The sequence below is a fragment of the Rhinopithecus bieti genome, unplaced genomic scaffold (assembly GCF_001698545.2).
Source record: "Rhinopithecus bieti isolate Rb0 unplaced genomic scaffold, ASM169854v2 scaffold_57210, whole genome shotgun sequence".
NCBI lineage: Eukaryota > Metazoa > Chordata > Mammalia > Primates > Cercopithecidae > Rhinopithecus > Rhinopithecus bieti.
The window spans coordinates 376,045-388,966 of NW_016823439.1; the positions used below are offsets into that span (position 1 = coordinate 376,045).

The 12,922-nt window shown below is 51.0% G+C and overlaps 1 protein-coding gene across 2 annotated transcripts in view; it reads right to left on the minus strand.

Moving 5' to 3' along the window:
• The window catches only part of RNF43 (ring finger protein 43), a 65,702-nt gene that overhangs the window by 1,979 nt on the left and 50,801 nt on the right, over positions 1-12,922 (minus strand). For both annotated transcript variants that reach the window (XM_017861593.1, XM_017861592.1), the window contains 6 exons: positions 7,667-7,741; positions 7,416-7,547; positions 6,675-6,779; positions 4,770-4,931; positions 4,136-4,238; positions 1,819-3,171 (listed from right to left, as the gene is read on the minus strand). In XM_017861593.1, the coding sequence (XP_017717082.1) occupies positions 1,819-3,171; positions 4,136-4,238; positions 4,770-4,931; positions 6,675-6,779; positions 7,416-7,547; positions 7,667-7,741 (1,930 nt within the window). The remainder of the gene's footprint in view (positions 1-1,818; positions 3,172-4,135; positions 4,239-4,769; positions 4,932-6,674; positions 6,780-7,415; positions 7,548-7,666; positions 7,742-12,922) is intronic.

The window sequence follows — 12,922 nt, forward strand, 5'->3', positions numbered from 1 at the left end:
TGCAGGAACCTTTGAGGCCAAAGCAGGTTGGATTTTTCCTCTCTGTGGACAAAACAGAACATTTGAAGATTTCTGGACAGTTTACTGTAAGGCAGATGACGCTGGCAGCAATAGGGAGGGTAGGTGAGCAGTGGAGCTGTGGCGCACAACTCTATGGGACATACTGGATGGGCAGCACTCAGTCTTTGAGGCCCTGTAAGAGGGAAGGAAAGAGCTAGGAGGCTCCTGCATGGATCTTTAGGGTATATCTAAGACACTGGCAGGGCCGTAAGTACTGGACTTGAAAAAACATGATAAAGCTAGCCAAGATACAGTTAACAGAATCTGGCACTGATTAGATGTGAGAGGCAAGAAAAAGAGAGGCACTGAAACTAGTTCTGAGTTTGAGAGAAAAGGGAGATAGTGGTGTGGTACTGGCAGCACTCAAAGTACACACACGGTAGGGTCCGAATGGAATCACAAACACATAGCCAAAGCTTGCGGTACATGGCTCTCTCCCCATGGACATGGATGTCCTGATTGGCAAGTTCCATGTCCCCAGAGCCTAGTCTGGAACCTAGCACAAAGCAGGCATATAGTCAGAAGGAAAAAAAGGAGGGAAGGAGGAAGGAAACAAATAAATGAATGAATGGATGAAAGCAGCTCCCAGGTCCTGCATGAAGAATTCCTACAGTGAAGAATATTTCAGGACCTTTGGGTCACCTCCTGGGGTGGAAGGGCTCTAGTGAAGACTGTATACAAAGAACGGTGTCATCTGCACAATGGGGGAAGATGGGGAACAGTAGAAGGTGGAAGGTCCTGGGTGGAAAAGAGAGATATGTGGGCAAGTAAATACCATGTTAAAGTTGAGAATTTACATGATCACCACTTGTTATAATATAGGGATGCACTGAATCCCCAAGAAATTAAGGTCAGTCTTATTAATCATGATGCATCAAAGGGAAGTCCTCCTTGTTGTTTTACCACAGGGTAAGAGAAGAAAACCTAAAGCCGTACAGGGCTGCTGGGGACCACCTGTGGTTTCTCTCTCTCTCTCTTTTTTCTCGTTACTCACATAGCTCTTCCTATATAGCCTCGTATTATGGTTATGTGTAATTATTTCTACTATAGCTCTCCCCAAGGAACACTTCTTGGCTTTCTTTGTATTTAGAACTAATACTGAGCTGTGAGCATTGGTGGAACTAAACCAGTTATTCAAATATAGAAACACTTATGTTTGAGCTGCTACCCCGGACCACTCCAAGTGCCTCTTTTTTTTTTTTGAGACAGAGTCTCACTCCGTTACCCAGGCTGGAGTGCAGTGGCACCATCTTGGCTCACTGCAACTTCTGCCTCTCAGGTTCACGCGATTCTCCTGCCTCAGCCTCAAGAGTAGCTGGGATTATAAGTGCCCGCCACCATGCCTGACTAATTTTTGTATTTTTAGTAGAGACCGGGTTTCACCATCTTGGCCAGGTTGGTCTTGAGCTCCTGGCCTCAAGGGATCCACCCACCTCGGCCTCCCAAAGTTCTTGGATTAAAGGCATGAGCCATCACACCCAGCCTTCCAAGGGCCTTTCTGATGCCTCAGCCACACCAGCACTTCCCTGGGACTTCTCTGTGATCTGCCAACTAAAGGGGTACCACCTGGCAGAGCTGGGGTGTTCCTGCACTCTAGTCAGCATGATATGCTGTCCTGATGGTTATGTATTTTGGTCGTCACCTCTGCTGTATCCTTCTCAGCTTCCATCAACCCTTTGTTGGCTGACTTCACCTGTCCTGAAATATGCAGCTCTAGTTTCCTCCCCCTACCACATCCACTTCCCCCTGAAAACTCACCAGGCTGGGCCGACAGCACCTGGCAGTGTGGATGAGGGCATGGCCTGCCCTCTGCGGTGTCAGAACTCCATTCAGAAGGCCCCTCCCCAGGTGGATGTGGTTCCGGGGAACGGCGAGGAGTCAGACACAACCACACTGGCTGTGAATTTGAGTAATAGGGGCCTGGAGTTTCTGGTATGAGCCTCCTGTCCAGGCCTGGAGGTCCAAAGATCAAGGGGTGTGCCTCTGGGGACCAAGAATATGCCACGCTGGGGGTGAAATGGGGAACAATCTGGCAAGCTGGGTGCACAGTTGCATCCTGGGGCCGAGAGCCAGGGGTGGGCTCGGAGGGACACCCCCGCCTTTTCCTCTGTGGGTGTCGGGCAGACAGGCTGGATTTTTGCAAGTTGAAAAGACTGCTGGTATTGAGGCACATGCTGGAGGCTTCAACTAGGCCAGGGGCTGGCTCAGGGAGGGCCCTGGGGCGCTGTGGGTTACAGAGCCGCCCCGAAGGGGCTGCTGAGTTGGATCTGGTGACATGCTGATCAGAAGCTGGCTCTGGCTGGGGCTGTGTCCGAGGAATAGGAGGCCTGGATGGGGGGACCCCAGTTTCTGGGCCAGGCTTCCTGCCATGCCACTGGAACCGCTTTTTGTAGTGGTGGTGCCGGTGGCGGTGGTACTGGACATGGCTGGAAACCTGGGTTTCCCCTGTGGGTACCACCGAATCGAAGGAACGAGGCCGAGAGGTCACGCTAGGGTGCATGTCCACTCGCTGGGGATCCCCTTCAGGGCTGCAGTACACTAGGGAGTCGAAGTCACTGCTTAGGGAGCTGCAGAAAGTAGAACTGCTTCCATGGACACCCTGTAGGCTGATGTCCGTGCAGTTGACCACGGAGTCACTAGAAGAGCCATGACAAGGCCCTGAGCTGGAGTCACTGGCTGGCCCATCTGCCAGGTACCCACTGCGTTCTGTGCAATAGCTTTCTCCAGATCCACTGCTGTCAGGGGGCCTGGCCCGGCGTAGGGGCACTGGGCGAGCAGCAGGGTGCTGTGAGGTGGATTGGAGGTGGCTCAGTCCCCAGCCTTGTGCATAGGGGTGCTGGGCCCCTGCCAGGCGCTGCTGCTCTCCTGGAGCCCAGGGATGTGCAGCTCTGGGGAGGCGGTGATGCCGAGGGCCCATGCCTGGCTCCTGGGATGGCAGGAAGGGACCAGGTCGTGGGGGCCGAGCCACTGCACTCTGGGAAGGGCCCAACAGGTAGGCAGCAGGGAGGTGGTAGTGGGCATGGCCAGGATGCTGGTGAATGAGGTGGAGTCTTCGACCTGGCTCTTGGTAAGATCGAGAGGGTCCCAGGGACTGGGAAAATGAATCTCCCTCTGGAAAAAAGAACCAAGAGCACAGACGTTTAACTCTACAAACCTACAGAAAGACGTGGCTGTAGCTAATCTATCTGACCCTGGGTAGCCTGTGAGCTCAGAGTTTGGGGAACCAAGGACGTGCCTAACCTGCCTGTGCTCTGGGACTCCTTGGTTCCCTCCAGTCCAGCTGTCTGCCCGGGGAGGGCCACTGTGCGCATCAATCCCTAATCCTCCCATCTGCCATTTGGAGCTCTTTCACCCAGGGCCACTGCTAGCCCATAGGGCACCCATGGTACAAAGGGTCTCTTTTCTCAAGATATTTATTTCACTTTTATCTTTTATAAAATTATCTTAACATACTGATTTTGTTAGAATAGGATATTTTATTGCCAGAAAATTGGAATAATAAACATATAAATCGCCAGATTTAGAATCAACAAACTTGCCATGAAATGCAAATAATTTTTACAATAATAAAGATATCTACACGCCAGGCGTGGTGGCTCACGCCTGTAATCCCAGCACTTTGGGAGGCCGAGGTGGGCAGATCACCTGAGGTCAGGAGTTTGAGACCAGCCTGACTGACATGAAGAAACCCCATCTCTACTAAAAATACAAAATTAGCCAGGTATGGTGGTGCATGCCTGTAATCTCAGCTACTTGGGAGGCTGAGGCAGGAGAATCACTTGAACCCAGGAGGAGGAGGTTGCAGTGAGCCGAGACCGCACCATTGCACTCCAGCCTAGGCAATGAGAGCGAAACTCCATCTCAAAAAATATAAACAAACAAACAAATAAATAAATTTACATTGTGAATGACCCTTCCCCTCAAGTGAGGCACTCTGGAGCAGTGTACAGCCTGTACAACTATGGTGGCAGTTCTGCTTTCTCCCCAGCTTCACGGCTGCAACCCTTTCCCAAAGGGAAGCCACATTCTAGACCTGTCTGCCTAAACATGGGGGAGCCCTTGGCCCACCTCATACCTATGATGTTGAACATGCAGAGGGGGCAAGTCCGATGCTGATGTAACCACGGGTCCACGCAGTTACGATGGAACTCATGGAGGCAGGAAATGATCCGTAGCTCCTGGAGAAAAACCAAAGGTCCAAACCAAAGGTTTCTGTAGCCATAGGAATTGCCAGGAATCAGGACATCCCCCAACTCCCTTAGGCCTCTCCTTCTTGCTATTATCTACTTGTAAAAGACCTCACCGTAGAATAGGAATGGTATGAGCTTTGGTATCACACAGACCTGGATTTTGCACTTAGCTGCACGACTTTGGGCAAGTTTCTTAACAGACAGTTTTCTGCTGTAAAATGAAGATAAATAAATCGAACCCCACCCTTCATTGCCATGGGTCTAAAATGAGATAATGCATCCAAAGCACCACTGCAGCCTGGCACGTGGTACACTCTCAACAAACAATAGTGCTCTTTCACTGGAAGGTCAGAAAAGTGACCAAACCTCAGGCTGGTCCCTGATCTCTGCCTCATGCAGGATACATGGGAAAACAGATGTAGCCAGGGTACCCATACCAGACCCCAGGCCTGCCCACCCCTCCCCCAGCTTCAATCTCCCCAGTCTGGTCATGGAGGTGAATCACAAGACCTGCCTTACCTGCCCCTCAGAGAACTCCTCCAGACAGATGGCACACACAGGGGCTGAGCTGCAGCTGCTCCCTGAGTCTGGCCACTCACCCCGGGCCTGTCTGCAGCTGGCCTGGTACCTCCTGGTGGCCAGCTGGCTGATGGCCCAGGCTGTTCTCTGCTGAAGTGGATCCTGGGAAGAAGAATGAGGCTCAGATTGGGGCATGTCAGATTGGGGCATGGGCTCCCCTTCCCTCCCTCTCTAGACCCCAGCTTGGACTCTGTTCCCAGTCACTCAGGTAGATCACATGGCCAGCTGAACATCCTTAGGAGTTCATCTCCTCGGAGCTCATATATGGCTCTGCCAAGCATGCCAAGCCCTCCCAAAATTAGCCGGGTATGGTGGTGCAGGCCACCCACCTGCTTATACCATTAGCTTTTCTTCCTTTGATGACCCATGAGAAACTTTTTATCCAACTGCTGCTTGATATTTCAACTTGGATATCTAATAGGCATTTCAAACCTACATGCCTCATCCTATTAACCATGGGTTAATCTCCGACCACATACCTGTCTTCCCCGTCTTCCCCATTACAGCAAATGGCAATTCCATTCTTTTAATTGCTCAGGCCAAAAATCTTGGTGCCATCCTTGAGTCCTTTCACACCCTACAATCAATCCACTACTAAATCTGTTGGCTTGGCCTTCAAAATGTACCCAGAACCTAACTATTGCTCATCACTTTAACTGCCACCTTCCTAATCCAAGCTGTCATTATTGTCACCTGGATTCCTGCAATAGCCTCTCAGCTGGTGTCTCTGTTTCCAGCTTTGCTTCCCTGTAGTCTATTCTCATTACAACAGCAAGAATGATCATATTAAAACTTCAGTCAGATCGTGATGCCCCTTCTCTCACAACACTCCAGTGGCTCCTGTTTCACCCACAGTAAAAAACAAATGGCCTCAACAGTCCAATACAACTGGGCCCCCATCAGCTACTCTGCCGTCTCACTCTGTTCCAGTCACATCCTTCATGCTGTTCCTCAGATACACCAGACACATTTCTGCCTTAAGGCCTTTGCATTTACTGTTCTCTCTGCCTGGATCCCTTTCTCCTCAGACACCTGCACAGATCACTCCCTCTCCCATTTAGGATCTTTGCTGCAATGCCATCTTCTCAATGTGGCCTTCCCTGGACTTGATTTTAAAAATGAACCCTGTTCTGGCCAAGCGCGGAGGCTCACGCCTGTAATCCCAGCACTTTGGGAGGCCGAGGCAGGTGGATCACGAGGCCAAGAGATTGAGACCAAGAGATTGGCCAACATGGTCAAACCCCATCTCCACTAAAAATACAAAAATTAACTGGGCATGGTGGTGCACGCCTGTAGTCCCAGCTACTCACAAGACTGAGGCAGGAGAATTGCTTGAACCCAGGAGGTGGAGGTTGCAGTGAGCCGAGATCATGCCACTGCACTCCAGCCTGGGCGATAGAGCGAGACTCTGTCTCAAAAAAAAAAAAATTAACCCTGTTCCGTTGCATTCCCTCCCCACTTTGCTGTCAGCATTATCATTTTTTCTCCATAGTACACACCACCATCTAAAACATTATAGATTTTACTTATTTAATTTGTTTATTGTCTGTTTTCTCCCTCTAGAATAAAAGCTCTTTGAGGGTAGGGTTTTTTGTCATCTTGTTCACTGTACTACCCTCAGCACCTGGAACAGTGCCCAACACATAATAGAGCCTGGTGTACTTGTTGAATGGATGAGTAATGTAAGGAGAGGCTGCTGGAAATCAACAAAGACAGATGCTGGAGTATTTCAGTGTAAATGGTTTCATAGGTATAAAGCTGCCTTCCTCACGTACTCCTTCCTTCTCCCCACCCACCCACACACGCGCAGATGTTCACCACCACCAAAGACCCCACACTGCTCACCGGCCTGCTGTGGCGGGGGCGGCACCGGATGCGCAGCACCGAAGCCAGGATGATCACAAAGATAGTGCCCACCACTGTCAGAAGGATCCACACATCATAATCTGGCTGGGGAGTGAGCAGAGAGGGAAAGGGTCATACTTCCAGGAGGAGAAGAGAGGGTCATACTTCCAATTCGGGAGGAAACACAGAGGCCCGGGAGGCACATAGCTAGCTGGAGGTTCCCTTGAGTCCTCCATCTGAGGGGATAGGGAGGGATCTGCAAGTGGGATTAGGTGGGCCCTCCCTGCCCAAGGGCACTCAGAGTGTCTTCCGGATGTCAGCTGGGAGAAGTACTATCTCAAAACCCATGTGCTTGGGGAAAAAAGAGAAAGGGACCCCTCTGCATGGTGGGAGTTTCTTGCCAGTGAGCGGTTGGAAGAGGTTCTTGCCCAGTAGAGAAGCCCCAATCAGGGCTCACGGATCAGGGGACCAGGGTTTCATTCTGGCTCTGCTATTCCATGCCATGAAGCCACAGAGCTGTAAAGAACTTTAGAACTCATTTGTCCTGATCTGTTCATTCTGTAGGTGAGGCCCAAAGATGGGGGAAAACTTGCCCAGAGGCACACAGCTGATGGATGAAGTTGGACTGGAGGGTTTCCAGGATCTCTCTCAGCTCCAGGAGTCTAAGGGCTTTTGGTGGGAGTTGCCACAGGACAAAGCAGGGATAGTGCAGGGCAAGGTCTGGAGGTCTAGTGTGCTTACCCAGGCTGGGGGCTCCTTCAGCTCGATCCTCACATGGGCCTTTTGGTTCTTGTACACAAACTCCATCAGCTTCTCAGCGTCATTACCCCAGATCAACACCACTGGCCAGGTCAGCCCCAGCGGCTGCTGCAGCTACAGGGGGAAAGTGCCCACAGGGCTGCTGTGACTTCTCCCTGCCCTTCCCTCTCCTCTGAGAGCTTTATCTTCCTCCATCCAGCCCCCCACTTGAACACGCAAATGTCCCTGGGTACCTGCTCAGCAGCAGCTCGATCCTCAGTGATGTCAAAGAGAACAGCACTGGCTCCTCGCTCACCCGCCATCCGGGCCTGCAGAGGCACACAGTAGAGGTTGGGCTAAGGTCAGGGAAGGATAGAGCCCACCCACGGTCTAGCCTCACCCCTCACATATCTATCCTTTCCTAGGATTTTGCCCACACCACACCTCTGCACAGTCATATCTACCTATGCAAGGCATCAGTGGGTCTAGGATCTCCTCTTCTGCCTCCTGAGCTCACTCAGGTCCCCACTGCCTTCAAGGGATAATACCTAGCTTTTCCTTTTGTAATAGAACAAATCCTTAAGGGGGGTTTACAGGGTGCCAGGTGGTGGACCTGGCTCTAGGACGAAAGACAAATAAGACACAGCTCCTGCCCTCAGGGTACAACCAGCCTGCCTTCACTAAGAGGTGTGAGCACCAAGAGCAGGAGTGACCTGCACCCCTTAGAAGGAGAAGAGAGAGGAAGAAGGGGACAGCAGAGAAGTAGAGCTCTCCTTCAGAGGGAGCTGGGCTTTCCAGGGCCCAGCCCTGCCTGCGGGGCATCTCCCCAGCTCAGGCAAAGGTCTAAGAGCCTGGGACAGCACTCTCACCTAAGGCCGCCATTACAAAGCCCCAGTCTCAGCCCATCTCATGGGCTCCCTCTCCCTGCCACACTCTACTTTGCCGAGTCTTTCTCTGGCTCCAATTCAAGGACTTAGAGGAGTCCCTGTCCAGTGGTTTATCTTTTGTCCTCTCCCTTAGGGCAGCATTAGAGACAAAAGTGGGGAGGGACTCGAGGGGCTAGTCCCAGATCAACACCACTGGCCAGGTCAGCAGCAGCGGCTGCTGCAGCTACAGGGGAAAGTGCCCACAGGCACACGTGCATGTTCACCAAAGGCTCCAAGAGCCAGCTTGAGGAAGCAGAATCTAGCCAACCAGGCAGAACAGATAGCAGCGCCAGAAAGAGAACAAAAAGCAGGAATCCAGGGGGTGTGCGTGGGGAGGGGAGTAAGAAAAGGAAGATAAGAGCTAAAGGTTGGGGGAGCGGGGAGGCACAACAGCAAACAACTAACAGGCACTGTGAGGAGCTGCTCCTGGCCTTGGCCTGGGGCCTCCCAGCCCAGCACAGCCACCCTCCAGCCTTCCTCCCTAGGACAAAAGTTCATCTTCTAATGGCTTCAGGCTGTGATTTTACATCCCTGGGCACTGCCCCCACCCTCCGGAGTCTCTGGGGTCTTCCCACAGGCATTGAAGGAGTTAACCCTCCTGCAAGTAGTGGTGGCAGCAAGAAGAGCCAGTGCTGGGACTTACTCACAGGCTCAGCACTTTGATCTCTGCCTGTCTTCCCAGGGAGAGCCTGTCAGGGCAGGTCTCCTGCCAGGCAGGCTGGGAGCAGCTCCTTTCCTTGCTCCAGCTCCCTGCTCTCCACTCCCCAAACAGTGGCAGGGCCCAGGGGGCCACTCAGAGCCCACGGCCTGCAGGCAGAGGAGACACTCAAGTGGGGCCCCATTTTGGTCAGGAGGGTAACTTTCCTTCCTCCCCCAGGAGCTAGGCCCAGCCTAGGGCCCAGGCTTACCAGGCTAATTGACTGGAAATTCACAGGACCCGTCAATTCCAGAATGGAAGTGCTAAAGGAGTTGAGAGGTTCATGGCTTCCATCTTCCCTACTCACTTCCTCCCAGGAAGTCCACCCCATCTAAGCTACTCCAGGCAGGTAGAGACTTTCCAATCTTCAGAACCCTCCTAACAAGGGTATGGGAGAAGTACCAGGGGAAAAGGAATCCCTGATAGGGAACCCTACTGGTGATCTCCTATTCCAGGGATTTGGCCAAAGGACAGGAGAGGTCACCCCAGTAGTCACAGAATTGGGACTCCCAGGCCTCGGTTTTCACATCCCTAGAACAAGACCCTGGACCCACCCTGGCCTGGAAGAGCATGAGGAAGGGCAAAGACTTTCTTCTTTGGAGATTTTGTTATTTCCCTTCCCCTCTCTCTTTGAAGAATTGGGGTAGGAACAGTGGAAGGCAATTACTGTGACATTCAAACACTCCAGCCCATTACAGCCCATAATTACAAAGTTGTAAAAGTGATCAAAGAGCCCAGAGCATTGGCCAACAGGGGAAAACAAACAGAACTTTCAGGCAGTAGGTCCCTGTGTCCAGAATTCTAGGAATAAAAAGCAAGATTTGGGACAGATAGCAGTCCAATCTAGGGCTATCTATGCCTCCTGTCCACCTGCCCCCAAGAAAGTATAGTGGAGGCAAAAAGGAAAAAAAGTACTTCTTTGGGCACTGGAATTTGGAAAGCAGAGAGAGGACAGGCAGGCCCTCAGGACAGGAAGGCAGTTTTAGAAAGAATCCAGAGAGCTCTTTGGAAGCTTCAGAGTTGGCCGGCCCTAGGGGCAGCAGGCAAGGCTGCCACAGCCTCTAGCAACAGGAGCTGTTACAGAGAGAACAATGTGAGTGAGGTGGCAATTCTGCCTCTTACTTGCAGGACTCACTGGTCAGCTGCTGCATTTCTCTGGGCCTTAGATTTTCCTCTCCAGACAAGAGTCCCCGTATATCTTCTGCTCATCAAAACTGAAACACCTACCGTGCCCAGGCCACCAAGCCAGGAAAAGCCAGGCCCTCCAAAACAGCTCATAATATAGTTGTGGAGACAAGGCAAATACATAAAGCTATAACGCTGATGATAATATTCTAGAGCACATAGGAATAGAAACAGAGGTTTCCATACCTTTTTTCACTCCAGAAGGCTCTCCCTTCTACTATCCCCTCCACCAACACACACACACACAATCTGGCACAAATGTTCAATATAGAAAGCAGATAAAAGTGAGGCTGCTTACTTTGAGGTAGGGGTGGGGACAGGAAGGACCTTTGGCCTCTCCCCTCCACCCACCATGTGCCTCCCTGAAACCTAGACTTAGCAGAAGATGGTGTTGAAAGCATGCACAGACACCCTACCTGCTGGAGGCATGCCCCCAGGGAGGGATTTCTGCTCCTACTGGGCTGGCTGGGCCTGGGCTGGTCAGGAAAGATTCGGTAGCAAAGGTGGGCTTCCTCTGGGCTTGAAAGTGAAGGATGAAAGGAAGGAGAAGGAATATAACCTTTGTTGAGATCCAGTGGCCAGATTGCCTAGGGTTGAATCCTGGCTCTGATACCAACTATTAACTGTGAGACTTGGGGCAAGTCACTTCACTACTCTGCGTTTGTTTTTTTTTTTTCTGTAAACTGGGATAATAACAGGACCTAATCCATAGGGTTGTTATGAGGACTACATAAACGAATCCACACAAAGCATTTATAATAGTGCCTGGCACATGGTGTTGCTTAACCATTAGTTATTATTATATCAACTATTATTATTATTATTGTTGAGATAGAGTCTCACCCTGTTGCCCAGGCTGGAGTGCAGTGGTGCAATCTCGGCTCACTGCAATCTCCACCTCCCAGGTTCAAGAGATTCTCCTGCCTCAGCCTCCCAAGTAGCAGGGATTACAGGCATATGCCACAAGGCCCAACTAATTTTTTTTTTTTTTGAGACAGAGCCTTGCTCTGTCGCCAGGCAGGAATACAGTGATGTGTGGTGTGATCTCGGCTCACTGCAACCTCCACCTCCTGGGTTCAAGTGATTCTCCTGTCTCAGCCTCCCGAGTAGCTGGGACTACAGGCGTGCGCCACCACATCCAGCTACTTTTTAGTAGAGACGAGGTTTTTTTTTTTTTTGTATTTTTAGTAGAGACGAGGTTTCACCATGTTGGCCAGGCTGGTCTCAAACTCCTGACTTTGTGATCCGCCTGCCTCGGCCTCCCAAAGTGCTGGGATTACAGGCATGAGCCACTGCACCCAGCTCTTATATCAACTATTATTAACACTACATGTTTCCTACATGTGATTTCATTTACTCCTCACAACTCTATAAGACAGTCATCAGCCCCACTTCTGAGTTGGGAAACTGAGCCTCAGAGAAACTGAATAATTTCCCCAGGGTTACCAATTGAGAAGCCGTGGAGGCAGAATTTGCACCCAGGACCTCAGCCTTCAGACTGCCTCTTCCTTACTACCAGGTAGTGGCCTCCATGGTAAGAGGCAGGGCTTGCACCCATCTGCTTTTCTCCAGATCTAGCTCCTTCTAGCAGGCAAAAGGCCACTGCACGAGTTCAGGCATAAGGTGATAAGACTCTGGCTTATCACCAGGATGGCTGTGGAGCTGCTAATAAAGAAACAGAAACCAATCTGGGTGACTGGACAGAGGGTGGAGGGGGTAGTGGGGTGGTGACAAGAATGGAAGCCTCCAGAAGAATTATGGTGAGGGTTTCAGAAAAGAATAAGCGAGAAAACAAATGGAAGGAAAAATATCCCAACCTTGTTAACTACAAAAGCACGGAATGATGATGCCAATGATGATGACAGTAATGATAACTGTAATCATTTATTGAGTGGTTACCATGTACGTGGCATAGGGCTAAAAGCTTCCATCTGTACGGTCTCATTAAATCCTCCAAACTACTTATAAGTCCCATTATTATTCCCCTTTTACAGATGAGGAAATAGAGGCTTAGAGAGGTGAGCTAAAAAAGTCCAGGTCACACTGAGGGGAAGTGGAGGAGCCAGGCTCCAAGCCCAGGGCTATCTGGCTTGAGAGCCCCAGCTCTGTCATTGGTGACAACACCATTGGCACCAATAGGAAAAACCAAAGCAGAGCTGCAGGGGATCAGTGGTTTCCAAACTCTTCCTCCCCTAAGACCCCATCTTTCCCTTATACCTCTCATGAGTCACATTTTAAGAAAAACAGATGTTTGGCTGGGCGCAGTGGCTCATGCCTGTAATCCCAGCACTTTGTGAGGCCAAGGTAGGCAGAACTCTGGAGGTCAGGAGTTTGAGACCAGCCTGGCCAACATGGTGAAACCCTGTCTCTACTAAAAATACAAAAATTAGGCTGGACGTCGTGGCTCATGCCTGTAATCCCAGCACTTTGGGAGGCCGAGGCGGGTGGATCACGAGGTCAGGAGTTCAAGACCAGCCTGGCCAAGATGGTGAAACTCCGTCTCTGCTAAAAATATAAAACTTAGCTGGGTGTGGTGGCAGGCACCTGTAATCCCAGCTACTTGGGAGGCTGAGGTAGAGAACTGCTTGAACCCTGGAGGTGGAGGTTGCAATGAGCCGAGACCGCGCCACTGCACTCCAGCCTGGGCGACAGAGCGAGACTCTGTCTCAAAAAAAAAAAAAAAAAAAAAATTACCCAGGCAT